We start from the raw sequence: 21,996 nt of genomic DNA on the forward strand, positions 1-21,996 counted from the left end.
TTTACAAAATGTGTTCATCCGACTAGTTAATTTCCACAAAAGTGTCCAGAGAACATAATAAGGGGAGGAAAAAAAAACCAGAACAAAACAAAACAAAAAAGTGTTGTTCACAAAAGCCACTTGGCGTTTTGCTTGATGCACAATGAGCATTTCATGAAAAGAATCCCTAAAACACGATCCCACAATCATACTGCACAAGAAAAGGACAGCTTTGCCAGGTCACATTGGAAACTCAGTTGGCATCTACACAGGACAGCATGCCAAGAGTCTCAGTGGAATTTCCATGGTTCTTTTTAATGTGAACTAAAACCAAGGTAGATGAAACCACCAGTGATAGCTATCTATTTCTTCAAAATTCTGGACATTTTCATCACCTGATAGTTCTGTTTTAGTGATTTGCTCTTTACAGAAATGTATACTGAATATTGGCAATATCAACATTCTGCCATGGAAAACAACTCAAGTTCCAGCTAATGATAAAATATTTGGAATTTGGGGCAAGTGGGAAAAAAATCACAAAATTCATTGTGTCTCGCTAGGTTAGACTCTATGCCTTTAGTTTTAAATTAAGATGTAGAATTTCAGCTTTGGTGACTCCAAGACAGGCATTGCAATGAGATATAAAGTACAGAGAGCATCAAATAAGCAAGTAACACTTGGGTTGCAAAGGTCACTTAAAAGGGATACTGCCTATTTGAACCCCGTAAGGCCAGGTTTACAGTTAATAAAAGGAATCGTATATATAGGAAAACTTACAAATGGCAGGAACGCAGTGTTTCCCAAGGTAAGCAATAATGCTTCAAGCATTAGAAACATGAAAAAAGACCATACTAAAATCTTGTAGGCCCAGGACCTAAAAATCTCTTCAATCAAACTTGCTAACTATGTCATGTTAAAAACCTGGTACAAATATGGACCACGCTTGGTGTTTGGCAGTAATGCTGGTTGTTCAAATGAAGAAAAGATGAAACCATTTATGCAAGAATTCTTTTCTGCTACTCAACACCAATGCAGGACTTGCTTTGCCTTTGTTTACGTGACAAAGTGCACTGAGCTACATGAGGATAGACACAATTAACTAAGGAAAAACAGTTTAAAAGCTTTTATAATGATCTTTTCTATAGTTTTGTTTCTGGGAATAACAAGACTATACTATTTTTGTCAACAGAATTTTCAGAAAAAATATGAAATTTAATATAGTAATTTTGATGGGATGAGTGTTACTCTCATTAAAACAATGTGTAAGCACAAATATTCATATCTGTCATGAAAGCAAATTTTAGTCAGAGGGTGTGTTTGTGCCCAATTTGTTACCATGCATATAGTTTTAATGATGTAGAACTCAAACCAAACACAGCTCTGCCAAGAGATGCCGAGTTCAACAGTGATTCATATAACAATAATTTCATTGGTGTTAAGACACTCTGCAAGTGACATTAGCCATGAAATACACAGTCAATACACTTTAAACATAACTTAAGGTAGGTCGTTGTTTACCAGAAGCAATTCAATGTTTTTATGTATATCACTTCTATGTACAAACTAGCAGTTCCCTTCTCCAACATGTGCATGATTTAAAATAGCCTAGCTAAAGGTAATAAGATATTTGAAGTAATTAACCAACAGCATGACTTAAACATATTTCCTCTACCTTTACACCACCTCCTTATTTTCTAAGATGTGAGCAGCAGTTATAAATAGATTAAAAAATGACAATGCATTAGAAGTGGTGACTGATGCCATTTCTTAGGACAATAGTTGGCAGAATGACTCCAATTGTCCTTCCATCCCTTTTCAGTTAAAGCAAAATATTAACTTACAAAATGTACACAAATGTTACCCAGGATACCATGGTGGTATGAAGGAATTACAATGGATGCAAAGCTATAAACAAAACAATAAACTATGTTAAAGTGTTGACTGTATCGTTGATATGTGGAACATATTAAAGTAAGCTGGAGAATGTAAATAACTCAGATGGAAAAATGATATATATGAAAATTTCCAGCATATGCACACACCAATACTTGGCATGTTTAACTAAAAAGAAAAGAAAATTTCTTTTACCATAAAAAATATATGTATACTTTCAGCTTACAGTAAAATTACTCTCCCTAGACACATTCATTGTTTTTATCCATTCTTCAAATACTGTTTATTCCTGAAAATAATTTTTAGAAGCATAAATAAAGTTTTGCTACCATATTAATCTATAATGAAATTTCTGGTCTACTACACTAATGCTTTTCACCAAGAAGGCTGTATAAAAACAAATTTTATTATTCACAATCAAGTGTTCATGTGCATACACAATAGATTCAAGGTTTCCTATTTGTTCAGGTTAATGTAAAAACCCTCATGAAGTTGTATTGGAATTTTGGTCATATGATCATACCAAAATGGAGGGCAGAGGCAGCAAGAGCAGCAGCTTCTAGATCGATCGTACATGCTACAACTGAAATGAACAGAGAGGAAACCTAGTATAACTCTTCATTGAGAACATATATGTACCTTTCAAAAAATAAATGTGTTAAATCTGATTTATGTACTTAAAATATCTGTACATAGGTTTTTCAGGCAAAAGCATGAGTCTGTATAAAATCCATGAATTCTCACTTCGCCGTCTGCCTAACCCAGCCATTCGGCATTTACATTGCACAGTATATTCAGAGTAGTTTAACAACATGTTAAGGATGACTTAAGTGCATGTACACTGCAAGGTTCAGATTCTTACATGACAATAATGTCACCCAGTTAACTTGTCAATGGACTATACTCTACAGTAAGAAGAAAAACAAACCAGAAAGTTAAAATAGCAGCAGCATCATGCAAAATACCCTTGGCAACCCAAGTTCATTAACCACAAGGAAAACATTTCCCCTCCCCCCAACAAGCTTCTCTTAGAGCATGGTAAATATCTGGCTAGCACTACATGACTTTACTGTGAACAAAAGGGACATTACATCACGCAGTTAAGGGCTTACATTTATGAGGAAATGTATCATGAATTCCAATTTCACCCACAAGCACCTTTAGCTTATTCTGTCCTTGGTTTCAAACCAGCACTTCAGACCTTATCCAAATTCAACTGGTCACAGTTGTGTTTTGTTTTTGGCAGAGAAGTCATTCTTTTATAAGGCATTTTATTCATGGCAATTTTTTTTTGGTAGAAAATTAGCCATTAGTTTTTTTATTTCATCAGTTTAAACCAATGTATTTTCTCCCTCCCTCTCTCCCTCTCTGTTTAATAACTACTCACAGCAGGAATTACTTTTGAACAGCAAATAAGTGAAGGCAAAAATATCATTGGCCCTCACTAGGGTTTTCTTTTTTCTTCTTCTTGGTAAAAGTGCAGCAGGTTGAAATGCTAGGTCAAAGTCAAGACCGCTTCTTTTCATAAGGCCTGCGTGGGGGAGCCTTTTACACGTACTCTCCAACAGTGCAACAGTCAACTCCCAAACCTCCCACAGAGAACAAGTAGAGTTTTGCTTTGATGTTAGACATAGATGATGCAGCATATTCACACAAGTTTCAGTTTCCAACACCCTGACATGCAGCCAGCGATGGTCAAGAATCTAAGCTAAGGCTTAGTTACGTCATGGTAGAGGCCCAGCTAAAGTTCTGTGTCGCTTCTTCAACTGACTCCTATTTAATGTAACTGAGGGCTCATGTTTTGGCAGGGCTTGGAATTTCGTTGCAGATCTGGGTTCTAGAAGGTCACAGTAGGTAGTGTCTGCTGCCAGATACCAGCCAAAGGAGTATAAACTGGAGTCCAAAGATAGACCATAAAGAAGGGTTTAACCCAGAAACACCACCACAGTCGGTATAATCCTCCTGTTAGGAATGCAAACAGATAAACAGTATAACCATCATGAATAAACATGGAACAGGGCAGCTTCCGGATTAATTCATATTTACTCCACCTTTGAACTTACCTGATAAAATTGCTCTACCTGAGACTGAAGTTATATTGACCTAGATTTCACTGTATAAATTGCTTTATTAGTGGTCTCTTCTCTAGCACCATCTGGCAAATGTTTGAAATTCTGATAATGATGAAGAAAGCTAATAATAATGAATTCTTTGAATATAGAAATTACTAATTAACAACTTCACTGCCATGACAAAAAGGATTCTTTATATTGATTAAAACAAGAAGTAAAAATAAAATCCATTTCCCATATTTCTGACATTTAATGCTGAATTTATATGCTATATGGGGCACCCTGACTTTAGGAATAACATAATATATTTGACATTGACGCAGTACAGCAATACATGAGAATTTTGAAAACATATAGGCCAAACAAAGAACTAAGCTGTAAAGATATCAGGCTTATGCACAGTGACATGCAGTGTCCCCCAAAGTTCCTAGAACCCACACACCTACTGGGGTTCTTCACAGTCATTGTAGTTCCATTGAGCCCCAAAGAAGCCAGTCATTCTTTACCTTTCGTTCCTAGGTTCTATACTCTACGGCATTTTCCACAGCTTAACAGTCCTCTGACTGTACTGAATTTAATAGAGTCATGTTCACTCACTCTCATCAACATCTTTTTAGAATTTATTGATCCAAGCCAGCAGAAGTGCTTCCCGCCTTTAATCCCAGCACTGGGGAAGCAGATGCAGGTGGATCTCTGGGTTCAAGACCAGCTTGATCTACAGACTGAGTTCTAGGACATCCTTGGCTATGAAACTTTTTCTCATAAAACAAACACAAAACAAAACAACAAAAACAAAAAAAGAATTCATTGATCCAAGGCTCATCTTGCATGGATTGAAATAGGTTACATAAATAAATGTAAATGTTCTTTGTAGAACAACTTTACAGAGTCTAAACTCTTAAAGCCTGGGTACCATCTCCCTGTCAGAGACTAAAACTCTACTTGTACCAAGTAAACAGTATTTTGTCTTTGATTTGTACTTGGAGTAATGTCATAGCTGCTCTGTAGTCCACAAAGTGCTGAGGCAGTAATGTATGGAGGAAAACATTTAACATTAAATGCTGCCCTTAAATGTATAGAGTTGTAAGATAATTATGATTAGTCAGCTGGTTAATCAGTTCTTACCTTATTGGCATCTCAGGGGAACCCAATGCTGTATAATAAATATTGCTGGGGTTATGCCTCCAGTTTTTCTGGAAACATGTTTGGTTTTCTATTCTCCTAGAATGGACCTAATTCTCTTCAGGATCTCTAAACAGTGAGATTTTCTAAAGTTTAGTTTCCTCTTGTCACTTTTCCTAAAAATATATATTTTTAATTAATGACTTTTATTTTATGTGGATTGGTGTTTTGCTGGCATGTGTGTCTGGGTGAGGGTGCCAGGTCCTCTGGAACTAGAGTTACAGACAGTTGTGAGCTGCCAGTTGTGAGATATGTGGGTGCTGGGAATTGAATCCAAATTCTCTGGAAGAGCAGGTCTTTTAACTGCTGAGTCATCTCTCCAGCCTTTTGTTTTGTTTTGTTTTTATTTTTTTTGCTGTGCTTTTGGTTTATTTAAGTCACTAGCTTTAAAATCCATGTACTTTACTTGCAAATAACTCTCAGGTTATCATCAACCTAGTTTTCTTCTGACTCTTACATCACCAACTCTTGTCTATATTGTGGAGATTAAAACCTTAAATGTCAAGCTTTTTGATTTCTTCCAGTGACTCTACATAGTGCTTCTAGCATGGATCAGACCAAGACTCAGAGCCAATCGGAGATTCCTCTCTTGCTCAAGTCAACCACATATCTGAAGAGTTTTCATCTTGCTCTAAACATAATTCACATTCTGTACTAAGAACCACAGAGTCTGTGTGGAGCCAAGGCTACCTTTGTAGCTACTTCTTCCTTCATCCTCTCTCTTGCCTGATCTGCTCCTGGAACACTGTCATTCTCCACACTGTGCCCTGCATCTCAGTTATTTCACTTGTTCTTTTCTTCAGCCTATTTTCCTGTCCAGGTAGGGAACCATCAAGGACAGCAGCTACATTTGCATTTTGGATTGAAAAATTGCTTCTCACAAATATATATGAATCCCAAATATCTCAAACATAGTCTAAAGACACACCTAACTGTCAGATGGAAAGAAGAATCAGGATGCAAATATAACTCGCTCATACTCGAAGAATGGATGCTGTCACAGAAGTTCTCATCAATATAAAACACATCTTTGTGTTTTAGATATGAACTCTGAGAAAATACTTCCTGGCTCTTCATTGGTTTTTATTTTCTCTTCTATCCCTATTTACTGCATATGGTGATGATATAAGTCTGCTTCACTTGGAAAAGTGGTAAGTTAGAAATTATTATAAGTCTTTGAGATAAAAAGTCTTTGAGATTGACTTTTAAGAAATTCTAAATCCCAAGTGGATTTCAGGAGAAATGTTAGCACTTTTTTTTCTGGCTCATCAATAGTGAAATACCACTGACCAATCAACATGATTTTGAAGAGCTCTTCACAAGGGAAAGAACATATTCATAATTTAGCTTACTATTAAAGGCAATAAAGTCCTGGGTGCAAATATTGTACATGTTTATTTTGATACGCAAAATGCTTTTGTGAGACTATTTAATACAGCAACTCTCTGAAGAGCCGACTAGTAAAATGATCACCTTCTAATTGTTTTGTTCTCCCTTTACATTACTAATTAAAGGAGAAATATCCAAGATGTTTCAGCTGTACAGTTCATAGTCACAAATAACTCCGTGATATCCTGTAAGGCTTGCTTTATAATACCATCCACACAATGGCTTATGTCTCTTTTGTCTGATGTGATAAATCAAGTGTGAGTAAACTTCTTCCCAACCAGAACATGGGGTAATTAATTGCCCAAATATCATAGTAATTTTAAGAAAAATTAGACAATTTAGAAATATCTTTTCTAAAACAAAATATTCTAAGAGTATTGTGTTGTTGTTCTGTTTTCTGAATTATAACTATGCTATTTCCTTCAGATGACATATAGCAGCTGAATATATCCAAGAATAATGGCTCACTTTTAGATTAGGTAAATCTATATTTTGAAGTAGATTCTTCAAAATTATGCTTTTAATGGAAATATAACCTAACACATTAATTTTTAAAGGATATTTTTCTTAAATTCTAATTTCATTAACCCATTATTATACGATTGTGTCATCTATGTTTGATATGGCGAGCACCACCTTGACTCAGAGTATCTACGGTCATCCCCAACCTCCCAGGACTCTCACATGTTGGGCCCACAAACTTTTCCCTGGATGGAGGAGGGTGACTGAGGAAGCACATGGGGCCCTTTCGTTCCTGAAGCATCAGTTAACAATTGCTAGGAAGAAGAGGATTATGGAAGCTGGCCATATGTTGTCTACACTCCTGTCAAAAACTGCAATAATCCCATTGATTCACTAGCTATACTCAGGAGGGATCATTATGGCACGAACTGTATAGCTGTTGCATTCAGATTGTTTTAAACTGTGTCTCAATCAAATGGGTCTTAGTGCCTTGCTCAAAGGATTACTGTCTTATAAGAGACCAGTTGAGACAGGACTTTTACGTCAGGTTGTAAATTCATCTTTGTGACTTTAATCTGTGTTTGCACAGTTGAGAGATGAGGATGGTAGTTGATGAGAAAAGTTTCTGTAATGAGTGACAGTATTCATGGCTCCCTAATCAGCTCTGTGAGAAATGGTTTGACATGAGCAGGCCTCTAGAAAACATGAAAGATGGAATGGAAGAGAGAATGGCAGGAGTCCTCATATCTCTGTGCCAAAGTCCTATTTGTTCATTTTTAATAAGAGTTTTAATTTTGAATCACTTTTCAAGACAAAACAGCAATTATTCTTAAAGAGGTCTGGCTGACATATCCTACAACCCTACAATTTTAGATCTGACCCTACTAATAATTCTATCTATCTATCTATCTATCTATCTATCTATCTATCTATCTATCTATCTATCTATTTATGGAATAAATTCTAAGATGCTACTTAAGTTATGTTCGCTTTCAGAAAAGAAAAGAGAAAAGATAGAAAAACTTCAGAATGGTTGTCTAAGAAATTCTTAAACTCTGATGAGACTGAAATGGCCCACTAATTTTATTTTAGTATTTTTTTAAAAACTAACTCAAGATGACCAGTTCTAATAATTGTGCATTGAGTAAGTGGGAAGAATCATGAACGTCTTTTCAATTTATATTTACATTTTTTTTCTTGTTGATGCCAAGTCAGCTGTCTGACTGTGTATCTGTCTGACTATCTATCTATCTATCTATCTATCTATCTATCTATCTATCTATCTATCTATCTTTCATCAGTCTAATTTAGCATGTGAATATGCCAATGAGTGTGACAAGGAAGAGAGGAGAGCAATCAGTGTCTTCTTCCTCTATCAGACTTTGCTTATATCCTTTAGATAGTGATGCTCGATGAACTAGAAAATTATAGCATTTGGCAAGGTTGGCTAGGCAGTGAATTCTGGGCATCTGTCTGTCTTTACTCCCAAATGTTGATATTCCAGGCACCCAGGCACCAGAAGCCATGTCTAGGCTTTTATGAGGGTGTAGACAATTCAAATTCATCTCCTCAGATTTACTGTGAAAACTTGTTACTATCTCTGAGGCTGATATTGCTGTATTTTAAGCAAAATATTCGTGAAAATACACATTAATCACTGTATGTTCTGGCATATCTTTAAAATAACAGCTATAAGGAGATAATGCTCTATTTTGTTTTAATATTCATTGGAGTATGTAAGCAAGTGAATAAAAAACCATAAAAATTAGAGACTAGGTAGTAGTACATTGAAAGGTAAAATAAATAGGAACAATGGTATTTCTATTATAATCATCTTTGTGAATAAAGTTGATTAATTTTAGAAGAAAAGACATTGCATATACAATATATACATATAAATATACATATATGTGTATATAGGAAATGTATATATATATAAGCACATATATATATATGCATTTGATCTAGTTGAATATATGTATATTTATGAGTATAATGCAGTAAGTCAAAATAGAGCTAAATTTTAGGAAAAGTAGTCATCAAGCACTATACATTAGTTTTAGTCCCTATTTTGTCTAAGATTAAAAAATTAATACAATTGAGGAATGTAATAAAAATCTAATATGTAACAGAATTAGAAATGGTATAGGAGGAAGTAGAACAAAATAGTTGGATAATAACTCACAGAGCCTGTTGCAGCATGAATAAGGCCTACATGCCTCTGCACCAGCTGTGGTCCTAGAGCTGAAAGGAGAAGTGGATATGTGTAATGTGTGGTTCTGATGCTTTGATCAGGCATCTGTATGTGAACACTGAAGGTCCTGCTCCTCAGTTGGTTCTGGATAGATCAATAAAGATGCTAGCAGCTAATGGCTGGGCAAATATGCAGGGCTTCCAGTTTTCCCCATAGGCAGGATAGCAGACACAGGGAAGAGGAAAGGATTTGCCATGCTTCAGAGAAAAAGCCACCAGCCATGTGAGATCTAGGGTGGAGTTGCCATTGGCAACTTCCTCAACTGGGCCTGGGGTAGTAGGCAGGAGACTAGAAATGCAGCTAAGCTGAAGGCAGATTTAGGGTGCCGAGCTAGGGCTAAAGGTAACTCAGCAACTAAAGTTGACGGTAGATTTAGAGGTGTTGAGCTGGGAGTGAAAAGAAGGGTATGATAGCTGAGGGTGGCTTAGAAGAGCCTGGCTATTGGGCTAAATCATATCATATATAAGTTAGTGTGTGTGTGAGTGTGTGTGTGTGTGTGTATGTGTGTGTGTGTGTGTGTGTGTGTGTGTGTTATGTTCATACACAGATCCAAGGGAACCTGAGCAGGGCTGTTAGTGTGGTCCACCTGGAGCTTAATGTGGGGTAGTAGGAACTTCACTCTACAGACTCAAGCCCACATCGCTAACCCAGAAACTACCTCCAATTGGTAACCACTTGCAAATGAAAATTAGTTTGCTCCAAAGGAGTCTCATAAAGTAAACAAGCCACTCTTCGGTGCAGGTCCAATGCCCATCTGTAAATGGCCAACATAGAACAAGCTTAAGGGTATCTCTGGAGGTTCTTTGTTTCATAATATTGGGCGGGGGCTTAAAACATTATTTTCATAATCTTACAGGTCCTCTGCATATCTATTATGGCTGCTGGTTTTGTGTTTTTATGGGATTCCTATGTGCGTGAAAGTGTATGTCTGTGTCTATGTGCATTCTGTGCCTTCTCCTTGGCTTTTATTCTTGTTGGTTGTTCTGTCCTACACCAGTTTTGCTTGCTCTGGCTTTATCTTATTGCGTTTTATTATTATTCCTTAGATTCTGTTTTTCTAATGAGAGGCAGATAGGGTGTGGGTCTGGATGGGATGGGAGGAAAAGAGGAATTCAGAGTGTTAGGGGTTATAGGGGAAGGGAAAACAGTAATCAGAATATATATATGTGTGTGTGTGTGTGTGTGTGTGTGTGTGTGTGTGTGCGTGTGTGTAATATATATATATTCTGGTTCAGGTTCTCAGTTTGAGTGGATCGAGATTTGGCCCAGAGGTTAAAGCAGATCTTTCAGAGGATCTGGGTGAGTTTCCCAGTGCTCATATGATGGCTCTCAACCAGATGTAACTCTAGTCCCAAGGGTTCTGTGTCCTGTTGTGGCCTCCTTGGGTATTAGGCACAAATGTGGTGCACAGATTTTATACTCAGACAAAACATCCATATACATAAAATAAATTTTCTTAAGAAGAAAAAAAAACTGATACAGGAGAAAATCGAACAAAATAATTGGATAATAACCACTTAAAACAAGTTTTTAATTGGATGTTGACTAAATACATACTAATTATAATATAAATAACATAGTGAAGGATTGGAATATAAATTAAGGTGGCAGCATATTTCCAGTGATTAACAGTTTCTATAGGTTATTATTCATTATTAGGTCTTAAATATAATTGTACACTATTAAAAAGATTATTGGACTTGTGTTTGAAAGTACCAATAGCAGGAAAGACAGAAGAAGCCACTCCTAACTTTATGCTAACCGTGAAATCTACTGAAATGGAAAAGTTTTGTTTACTAGCAAGTATATCATGTTAATGAGATAAACTATGGTAATGACGCATTGAAGATGAAAACATATCTCCTAGACTCCCTGTGAAGGATGACTATTAATTATAAGAGTTTAATGCAATAAAAACCCTTACCAGCACATTGTTATCAAAGCAGACATCAGGTCCTTTTCGGTATCTGGGCTGCTTGACCATGTCGCAAGGATCTGGACCATCAGCTAAGAGGCTTGTTAAGGAACAGGAGGTAACTTCTTCCCCACATGGTTCAAAAGTGCAATCATATATATATTTTTCTGAAATCAATCAAAACCTACATTTGCCAAAGCTCTCAGCCAACAGAACCAATTCAAGTATGAGGGACTGAGAGAGAAATAAATGACCGAATTAAATTCCCATAGTTCCTGAATAATGTCATCAATTCTGACCTTCAAACCAAAATTTTAGTACTGCAATATTTTCCCTATATGAGCATGAACAGGGTGGCAGACTGAAATATTCATTGCTTTCAGGTGGTCTGTTTCAAACATCTCTAGTGTCAAAGGATACAAGTCTGTTCCGCCTGCATGAGCAGCCGCGTGTCACACGGACATGTCCCTTTGCTCTCCACCATGATGAATACTAAGTTGGTGTTCATAAGTTTCTCTACATGAAAGATCCTGCAAAACACACATTAGACTAGCTCATTAGGGAACTCAGAGTGGAAGTCATTCCAATATCCTTACTTACTGCAAAGAAAGATAAAGCAACTCACTGAAAAGTGAATCAACATCCAGGAAAAATACAAACACACACACACACACACACACACACACACACACACACGAGTGAAATTCGAAGATCACCATGTTTTTACTTTTTAACACAAACATGATACCCTTTTCAAAAATATTTTTAAAAATCAAGGTCCTACCAAAAATATCTTTTATTGAAATGTTTAAAGTTGTTGGTCTCAATGACAAAAGTAGCACTACTTAGCTACAGTCTTAATTCCTAAAAGTGTTTGAATTTCAATTTTCAAGAAATGGTAACATTTATCACTGGCAATATACCAACAATCCATCATTTTATAGAAAGCCAAAGTAGAAAAAAAAAGGGACAAAGTATATTATCAAATGAAATTCAGAATAAAGTGCAGATCAATGCTCATAACAGGCTTTCTATGAGGGCATAAATGTTTTCTGCTTACCTAATATGGTTTAAAAAAAAAAGGACCCAGCTATACCACTCCTGGCATAACCCAAAAGATGCTCCAATATATAACAAGGGCACATACTCTACTATGTTCTTAGCAGCCTTATTTATAATAGCCAGAATCTGGAAAGAAACCAGATGTCCTTCAACAGAGAAATGGTTACAGAATATGTGGTACATTTACACAATAGAGTACTACTCAAATATAAAAAACAGTGACTTCATGAAATTCTTAGGCAAATGGATGGAACTAGAAGATATCCTGAGTGAGGTAACACAGTCACAAAAGAACACACATGGTATGCGCTCACTGATAAGTAGTAGCCCAAAAGTTCTCAATACCCAAGATACAATGCACAGACCATATGAAGCTTAAGAAGAAGGAAGACCGAAGTGTATATGCTTCAGTCCTTAGAAGGGAGAACAAAATACTCATGGGAGGAAATACGGAGACAGAGTGTGGAGTAGAGACTGAAAGAAAGGTCATTCAGAGACTGCCCCACCTGGGCATCTATCCCATATACAGTCACCAAACTCAGGTGATATTGTGGATGCAGGGAAATTCTTGCTGAGCAGAACCTGATATGGCTATATCCTGAGAGGCTCTGTCAGAGCCTGACAAGTACAGGGGCACATGCTTGCAGCCATCCACTGGACTGAGCACAGGATCCCCAGTGGAGGAGTTACAGAAAGGACTGAAGAGCTGAAGGGGTTTGTATAGGAAACCATAGGAAGAACAAAAATTTCAGCCAAAGAGATTTCAACCCCAGATCTCCTAGGTATTAAACCATCAACCAAAGAGTATATACACATGGAGAGACCCATGGCTCCAGCTGCATATGTAGCAGAGGATGGCCTTGTTGGGCATCAATGGGAGGTGAGGTCCTTGGTCCTGTGAAGGCTTGATGCCCAAGTGTTGGGGAATGCCAGGGTGGGGAAGCAGGAGTGGGTGGATGGGTTGAGGAACACCTCCACAGAAGCAGAGGGAGGGGGGATGGGAAGAGGGAACTGGGAAAGGAGATAACATTTGAAATGTAAATAAAGAAAAATCCAATTAAGACAAAGAAAAAAGAAGTTTTTGAAACGTGACATAAAATTTTAATTAAAATGTAAATAGGTGCCTATAGTTGGAAACGTACTTTGTAGAGGTCAGATATGCAACCAGGCTTTACACTTCATGCCTGGCATTAGTTGTTTCAGTTTCCTTTATAATCAATATAAAAATATAATATATGACCTGATTTCTTTACCTTCTGAAAAGCAGGGGAATTTTCCTGGCTTTTTCTTTTGAACTGGGGAAACTACAGAGAATGACTCTAGTGAGGTGCACTTAAGTGATCTGTGAGATGGATCTCTGCCCTTCTGGTTCTGCATGCACACACTGCTTTTACTGGACAATTGGTGCAAAGTCTCGGGGCTGTGCGAGTGCTCTAGTAGCAGATGGTCTATGCTGCTGTGCAATTTTCTAAAGTTGAAAGCCCTGTAGATGCATTTTTAAATAAAGTGATCTTTATCCAGAGTTCATATTTAACTTCTCCCTTTATGTTCCTCTTCAAAAACTCTGTCTCCTTGAAAACACAGTTTACAGAATCAAGTCATAAACCCACTGACCATGTCTATTGGTTCAGTCCTTGGAGGAAAAATAATAGTGATTGTAATTCTATGGACTAACTTTTTCAACTCCCAGAACCTACCCTGGCAATTTCAGAATCTCAACTTCCCTTACCCCCTCCTGTTTCTTGTCTCTGTTAACATCCTTCTGGAAACACTTGCAATCCATCTCTAAAAGACCCCTCTGCATTTTGTAAACTGTGGTTCAGGGACCCTATAACCTAGATTAGCAATTACCTCAGACCTTCCAAAACTGCCATTTTGCCCTTCTCTTCTATCTCATCACAGCCAAGTTCATTTTCTCTATCTTGCAAAACATTTAAAAAGATGTTTTCTGAATGCTAACATTAACCACGGCCTTTGGAGATATATTCTGCAGAGACTTCAATTTCAACTCAAAAGTAATATTGAATTCTTTATGTCAGAGAAGGGTTAATGTATAAACAATGATCCCCCAACTTTTTAAAACCCTTCTTAATTATCACACATGAAAAAAGTGTTGATTAGAATTATTATCATAAGTAAAATCTATGCTATAAAAATTTTAATATTGACCTTGTTTATAAAATACATTCAAAATTCTCCATTCTGCCTAGAATCAGAGGCTCCACCATGTAACTGTCGCTAAGACAAGTACATGTTATCAAAACTTATGAGACCTATAATAAAAGCAAGTATTTCGGACAGTTTTAGTATTCATCTCTGACCTCACTGAGCGTTTTCCTTACATCCTGTGATTATGACAGGCCTGACTGCTGTCCTTAGTAACCAACAACTACTTAACACAAAGGCACAGAGTACCTGGAACAGTTTCCACAGTCCAGTAAACCACTGAATGATTTAGTATCGTTCTTGAAGAAGTACTGGGTTTGTTCTGTGATGCAGCTCTGCTTAGACAGGGAGGCTGTGAAGTCATCTTCCTCCATCTCAACTGTGGGGTCAAACAGAGAGCATCACCAACAGGAGACACAGAGCTTCCTGGAATCACTGCTCATAGGAGCAAAGTTAATGGACAAAGACATTTTAAGGTAGGTTGGTTTACTGCTGAGTTACTGCCTGGCTGTCACTAAAATGTGCATTCAAAGGTTCTAAATAATAAATCAATATTTAAGCTACAAAATGCAGGTCAATATGAACTGTAAAACTTTGAAAATCATTGGAAAATAAAAATTTCACTATATCAAAACTATCTGTTTGATGATCCCTTCCTCTTGCTCCCCCACATGTACATGTGTGAATGCATACACATACACTCCCTCTCTCTATGAGTTTCTAGACTGACTTCTGTGCCAATGACCTCATCTGCTCATTGACATACCTGCCTCAAGGAGCCGTGGAAAGGTCAAACTCAAGAGCAGCTGCTGGAGAATAGACCTGAAATTTTAAATGAATAATTGAGAAACATCTAGAAGTTCTCTTTCACAATATTTTACATGAAAATACTGAGCAGTTTTGCATGCACAAATATACACATACCTCATTTTATCTTTTTCAGAAAAAAGTAAGTATAGTTTAATAGTAACTTGAAGATATTTTGTATAGTTCTTGAATTGTGACAAAGTTTACACCTTTGACTCTCATCGGCAAAAGGTTTATGAATTCATGAGGCAAAAGTTTTGGGACCAAAGAAGAGATATCCAAGAGTGAAGAAGCCTAGTGAGCAATATAATGTTAAGAAGTGTTGAATCTATGGGGAAGGAAATCTACATTTGGTCCATTAACTTTATAATACTTAATTTTCTGTTCATTTTAGTTATTAAAACTCCAGAATACAGTAAATACATTACATACAAACAAAAATCCCTATCTGAACTGCAGGCTTGAGCATAAGCTGCAATGTGGCATAGCTAAAGTTATATAGAGAAGAAATACAACATAGTTTTATAAAAATGGTAATTGCACCAAGTTTTAGTATACAATATCCTGGAACTGAATTTACTTAAGGGGCAGTAACAGAGAGATTTTGGCCAGTAAATGGAACAAAGATAACTATTCCAGGATTATAGGAATATCTACTTATATTAAAATACAAATAGCACTATCATATTGTCAAATAACATTTTTCAAAACATGGAATTTTTAAAAACTGGAATATTTTTGATATTTTGGTAAAAATGATAGGGCACTCAGGAATCAAGCAGAGGGAGAAGGAAGGAGAGAGGGGATCCTACACACAAGAGGAGGCTGACTGACTTGGGTGATCAGAATGTGATTTCCATACTCTTGCAGTGTCTCAGCAGGATACATGTGTGAACTTCACAGGTGGAAGGGAATGACAGATGACAGGGATGGAGAGAGCCATCCACAAGACGAATAGGAGTCACTTCAATATGAGGCTTCTGACCCTTCGCCAATATTGCATTAATGGTAAAGGTAGAAAGTTTAGTTACTATGTTTTGAATCTGAATCTTATTTGCATATTAAGGATAATTGTCATGTTTTATAGATAAGTACTCTTAGAAATTAAGGATTAATTGAAATGTTCAAAGACACAAATTGAGAACTCTAGCTGGATCACAAAGTAATCTAGTCAAAAGTCCATGCCCAGAGAGGATATAAACTGTGGGGGAATTTTCTTATTGTTGTGTAGCTAAATTCACTGGATGGCAAACTCTTCTAGGCATCTGTGCTTATATTCACAGACAACTGCTGTTCTCAGCCTTAATCAGAGATGCTGCTCCTCTTTACCATGAATAATAGTGGTTGCCAAGCACTTAAAGTGATGCACGGGCCCTTATATCACCCTCTCTTGAGTTTAAGGAATACCATGGAAAAGGGGACTTTAAAAATCTAACATATGAAAAAAAATTAAAAAAAAAATAGGTCAGGCAGTGGTGGCACACGCCTTTAATCCCAGCAATTGGGAGGCAGAGAAAGGTGGATTTCTGAGTTCGAGGCCAGCTTGGTCTACAGAGTGAGTTCCAGGGCAGCCAAGGCTATACAGAGAAACCCTGTTTCGAAAAACCAAAAAAAGAATCTAACTGCTGGAAAACTGAAGGAAGTTCTACAGTGTGTTATCTCTTGGGCCTGGCATAGCCTTGGCAAACACAAACTCACAGTAGCTGTGGTGCTTATACAGGGTCTGCAAAAGACTGGACCTGCTGGAAACTAGTTCGGTTAGAGGAAGGTCCCACCCATGCATACTAAAGTATTGGTTGCAGATGGATTATGGGAGAAGGAGTGTCATTACCTTCAGATATGTACCCACTGGCGAGCTCATCAGGCACTACTGGATAGTTCCATACCTATGAGCTCTCAGATGGCCTTGGTGAACTCAGTAGACCACAAACCAAATGATGGTAAAATGGCTAAGTGATTTGTAGGGAGGGGGATAGGCTCATAGAGGTGGAAGAGAAATAAAAGATGGTGGAATCAGAATGTATTCCATATATATAAGAAATACAGAAGTGGATGCTCACAGTCATCTATAGGATGAAACACAGGGCCTCCAATGGAGGAGCTAGAGAAAGTACCCAAGGAGCTGAAGGGGTCTGCAACCCTATAGGTGGAAAACAATATGAACTAACCAGTACCCCCAGAACTCATGTCTCTAGCTGCATATGTAGCAGAAAATGACCTAGTTGGCCATCATTGGGAAGAGAGGCCCCTAGGTCTTGCAAACTTTATATGCCTCAGTACAGGGGAACCCCAGGGCCAAGAAGTGGGAGTGGGTGAGTAGGGAAACAGGGCAGGGAGGGGTATAGGGAACTTTCGGGATAGCATTTGAAATGTAAATAAAGAAAATATCTAATAAAATAAAATAAAATAAAGAAAGAAATCACCAGGAACAAATATAGCTTTAACTAACTTTAAATGTCTCTGAAGAAGGTGACATTTTCTTGAACTGATCAGTGGAAAAGTATGCTTAACATGATCATTTAGAAATAACTAACATTTCTAGCATGTTCACAGGAAAGGAAGGAATAATATCCATAACACAACTCACCTGTCAAAAAACCACATAGTTTACCAGGCAGTGGTGGCGCATGCCTTTAATCCCAGTATTTGGGAGGCAGAGGCAGGCAGATTTCCGGGTTCAAGGACAGCCTGGTCTACAGAGTGAGTGCCAGGACAGCCAGGTTATACAGAGAAACCTTGCCTGGAAAAAACCAAACCAAACCAAACCAAACCAAACCAAACCAAACCAAAAACCAAACCAAAAACCAAACAGCAACAACAACAAACATATTTAATGACATTTTTTCTTTCCTTTATAGGAAAACAAACTCTTGACTTACCAGGCGGCAGCAGTGGCCCACCAGCCAATCTGCAGTATATCTGCAATCGATGGCTATGAAATATAAAAGATATATTGAGAGTTCATTATATTGGACTACCCTGGTCTAAGTGTCCTCATGAGAGGAGCTGGCTCAACGGCAGGCTTTACTGACCACGTATGCTGAGCGATGTCCTGCCCCCTGCTTTGGTGCCGCCCCCGGGTCGCACACTGACTGGTAGTCGTATGACTTGTTGAATGCATAAAGTGATATATTAACCAGGTGTCTCATCATGCTTGGGTCAATCTCTCCAAAAAAACGCCCAATCTAGAAGAGAAAGAGATATAGATCTATTTGTTACTTTCAATTTTAAAATGACCCCAACACTTGAACTATACAGTGGCGGGAAAACCCCACAATATAAGAAACTGAAATGGAAAACCAGCTTGTAAATATAAGCAAATGACAACCTGCCTCTGCCAATGTTCAAGATTAAATCAAGATTAAATTAAGGACTCTCCTTATTCAGGGACTCTAATGGAGAATTATGCTTTGGGGAGGAATGGAACCTAACCTACTACTAAGCACAAGAAATCACAATAAGATGTCCCCGGTGTCACAATAAGATGTCCCTGGTGACAAGAGGGGGTTAGAAGCAGGAAATGAAGTGAACAGTTTCAGTCCCTTGGGTAAAACTGTCAAGAGATAGCAATAGTAACATTTAATTGTATGCTAGAAATCAACAAAAGGTACATATAGGTTCTCTTACCACACAAGACTAAGTAATTGAGAATGGTAGATCCTTTAAGTGGCTTGACTTTTAGTAATAACCATGTACAAAACCCCATAGCTTTCAATGGTAAGCATCTTCAGGAGAAGTGAAGGGTACGCTACCAGAGGATGGGTGAGACTGAAAACTCACCCAGTGGTCTGTGCCCTGAATTGGTAGCCTCAAGAAAGGAACAATCATAAACTCCTAGCTTGGTCAGAAGAAACGGCTAGTGCTAGGAAATCTTTGGATAAACAGAAAACCTAGAGATGTCGAGACAGAACGCATAGCTTTTTGTGACCAATTTGCATGTTTTGGTCTAGAAAGTGCTTCTGGCCATATGAGAACTTAAGATATTACCAAACTGTGTTTTTTAACAATTTTCTGATTGTTTAGCAAATTTCTGAATTGTTGAAAGAATTTAGGCAAGTTCATTTCATTTTAAAATCCTCAACTCCCTGCTTTAATGGTGACTCCTGTTATCTAAAAGTAAAGTCAATGACCAAAGGAGAGCTAGATTTGCTATTAAGAGGTGACCTTTTCATCTCTTGAAGATGGAAATGAAACAAGTCATCAGTTTCTAAAAAAACCTAAGGGGTTTTTCAATTTGCATCATAGATAGTCGCCTTGGAAACTGCATTTCATACCTGATTAGTGTAATCATCGTGATTTGCCATCAAAAGAAATCCACCATCATCTAGAATGACACAGTCCATTACCTATGAGAAGGAAGCAACAGATGTTTAGGAAGGTCAGCAGCTGCTCCATCATGTCCCCAGAGGACACAGATAATTTGAAAGTATATCATCAGTATTGAGTTCATTTCCCCAACCCAGACTGGTTTTGTGACCCATAGGATGCTTTGTTTAGAAACTCCCTGAAGAACAAATAAAGTTGAAGATGTTCAAAAGGCTCCACCTTCACCAACACTAACCAGATTATGGCCCACATGAACATGGCTCTTCTCCTTCCCTCGGGATATAAATATTTTCTGAAGAAGCATTGAAAGTATCCATATAAATTAGTTTTCTATAGAATTTAGTAGCATTAGATAAAAACAAATTCTCTGGATCTCTTTAATCTTTGACATGTCTGTTATTCAGCAACCAAGAGAAACAAATACACTACAGTCAAATGTATTTTAAAAAGTTTTCTTACATCACTGTTTCTTTTGCAGTCACAAACTGGACCAGCACACTAAAAAATAAATAAATAAGTAAATAAGTAAATAAATAAATAAAATCATTTTCACATTTTAAAACCAGTTATTCTTGACTCTAGCTGCATATGTAAGCTATTGGATGGATCACAGGGCCCCCAATGGAGGAGGTAGAGATAATACCCAAGGAGCTAAAGGGATCTTCAACCCTATAGGTGCAACAACATTATGAACTAACCAGTACCCCGGAGCTCTTGACTCTAGCTGCATATGTATCAAAAGATGGCCTAGTCGGCCATCACTGGAAAGAGAGGCCCATCGGACTTGCAAACTTTATATGCCCCAGTACAGGGGAACGCCAGGGCCAAAAAGTGGGAATGCGTGGGTAGGGGGGAGGGTATGGAGGACTTTTGGGATAGCATTGGAAATGTAACTGAGGAAAATACGTAATAAAAAAAATAAATGAAACTCCCCACCAAAAAAACCAAAAAACACAAGCAAACAAACCAAAAAACCCAGTTACATTTAATAGGTACCTTCTTGTAATGCAACAGCAGCCTGAAATAATTTTAGCTAATCTAAATAAGATTACATAATCACAGTTTATAAGAAAAAAGATGCTAGTTCTATTTTAAAACCAAAAAATATCTATCAATATATATCTGTATGAGCATTTCAAGTTGTCAAGCTAAAACGATTTCCATGTCATTGCCTAGGACAAAGCAAATATTGAAAACAGGGATTCCTATTTTTTATTTATGCATAGTGGCATTGGAAATTTACTTTGTCCCTACACAAGGATCATATTTACTTATGTGAGTAATAAGGCAATTAATCATATTTTAATAACTTTGAAAAAATCTTACCGGATCCCTGATTGAAGTTTTGGTAAAATTTTCTATCCAGGAATTTACATCAATTTTAATTCCCACAACTGAAAAAAAATAATGTAAATTAATTTGAAGTTATAATTGCTATAATAGCATCTTTGCAGTGTAACAGCTTACACAACTTATAAACTAGCCAATAAACTTTCGTTCAGTGTAGGGTTTTTACAGAGACTTGGTTTTCAGTGTCTTTAAGAAATAGTGCTTGTAGTCTTTAAACTAAGCCATAAACAAGTGGCTCTCAACCTGTGGGCCTCAACTCCTTGGCAAACCTCTACCTCCAAAATCCTTACATTACAGTTCATAACAGTAGCAAAACTTCAGCTATGAAGTAGCAACAAATGTAATTTTGTGGTTAGTTTCACCACAACATGAAGAGCCATATTAAGGGGTTACAGCTTTAGGATGGCTGAAGGCCACTGCCATAAACTGTATTTTACATTACAAGTAAAAAAAAATTAAAATAATCACCACCTGGCTGTCCAATTAATTAATTGTATTACCTAAAAACAATGTGAGTGCTGATCTTAAAAGTATGAGCTCATTTGAGCAGTACATATAAAAGGTTTCTCTCATCCTACAAGTTCAAGCATCAGACTCTTATGAAACATTTGTTGATAGAGTGGATAGATGAGTATATGAGATCTTGGGAGAGAGGGGCAGCTGAGCGAATAAGAAGGAAGTAAAGTAGCCATCAAGGGAAAGGCGAATGAACTAGTCAACTGCAGTGATTCCTAGTAGGTGAACCACTGGCACAGTAACGTTGTTCCTAGGAGCAGACACTCAACTTCCTCTCTTCCATCTGGTCTCTCTGAACATAGCAGCAAACAATTCTGTCATATGATGAATACTGAGTCATACTGTGTTAGACTCTATTTTATTGTATCCATTCACTACAGTTCATTTCCAGTTCTCACTTGTACTGGTCTATGTTTTCATTTGCTTGGTTGATTTAAATTTTTTCCAAATACTTGAATGCTTTACACAGATCCAGCCCTAATTCTTTTAAGCAGCTACAGAGTTAGTCTAGTATACAGATATGTCAAAATTATTTCATGTTTAAATGATTATAAATATGTACAGCATTGGCACAAGTATTTCATGTGTTTGAAAATAGGAGAGACTGACAGGATTAGCAGTGT

At 37.3% G+C, this 21,996-nt stretch overlaps 1 protein-coding gene across 4 annotated transcripts in view; it reads right to left on the bottom strand.

Moving 5' to 3' along the window:
* Cacna2d1 (calcium voltage-gated channel auxiliary subunit alpha2delta 1) overlaps window positions 1-21,996 on the bottom strand; it is a 427,194-nt gene that overhangs the window by 102 nt on the left and 405,096 nt on the right. For all 4 annotated transcript variants that reach the window (XM_021163870.2, XM_021163868.2, XM_021163869.2 and 1 more), the window contains 10 exons: window positions 20,834-20,901; window positions 19,967-20,005; window positions 19,456-19,527; window positions 18,214-18,366; window positions 18,061-18,113; window positions 15,141-15,196; window positions 14,624-14,753; window positions 11,567-11,676; window positions 11,156-11,238; window positions 1-3,834 (listed from right to left, as the gene is read on the bottom strand). The exon at window positions 1-3,834 is cut by the window's left edge and continues 102 nt beyond it. In XM_021163870.2, coding sequence (XP_021019529.1) covers window positions 3,718-3,834; window positions 11,156-11,238; window positions 11,567-11,676; window positions 14,624-14,753; window positions 15,141-15,196; window positions 18,061-18,113; window positions 18,214-18,366; window positions 19,456-19,527; window positions 19,967-20,005; window positions 20,834-20,901 — 881 coding nt within the window. In that variant the 3' untranslated portion in view covers window positions 1-3,717. The remainder of the gene's footprint in view (window positions 3,835-11,155; window positions 11,239-11,566; window positions 11,677-14,623; window positions 14,754-15,140; window positions 15,197-18,060; window positions 18,114-18,213; window positions 18,367-19,455; window positions 19,528-19,966; window positions 20,006-20,833; window positions 20,902-21,996) is intronic.

This window comes from Mus caroli, unplaced genomic scaffold, assembly GCF_978045245.1.
Source record: "Mus caroli unplaced genomic scaffold, Mus_caroli_1 scaffold_4, whole genome shotgun sequence".
Taxonomy (NCBI): Eukaryota; Metazoa; Chordata; class Mammalia; order Rodentia; family Muridae; genus Mus; species Mus caroli.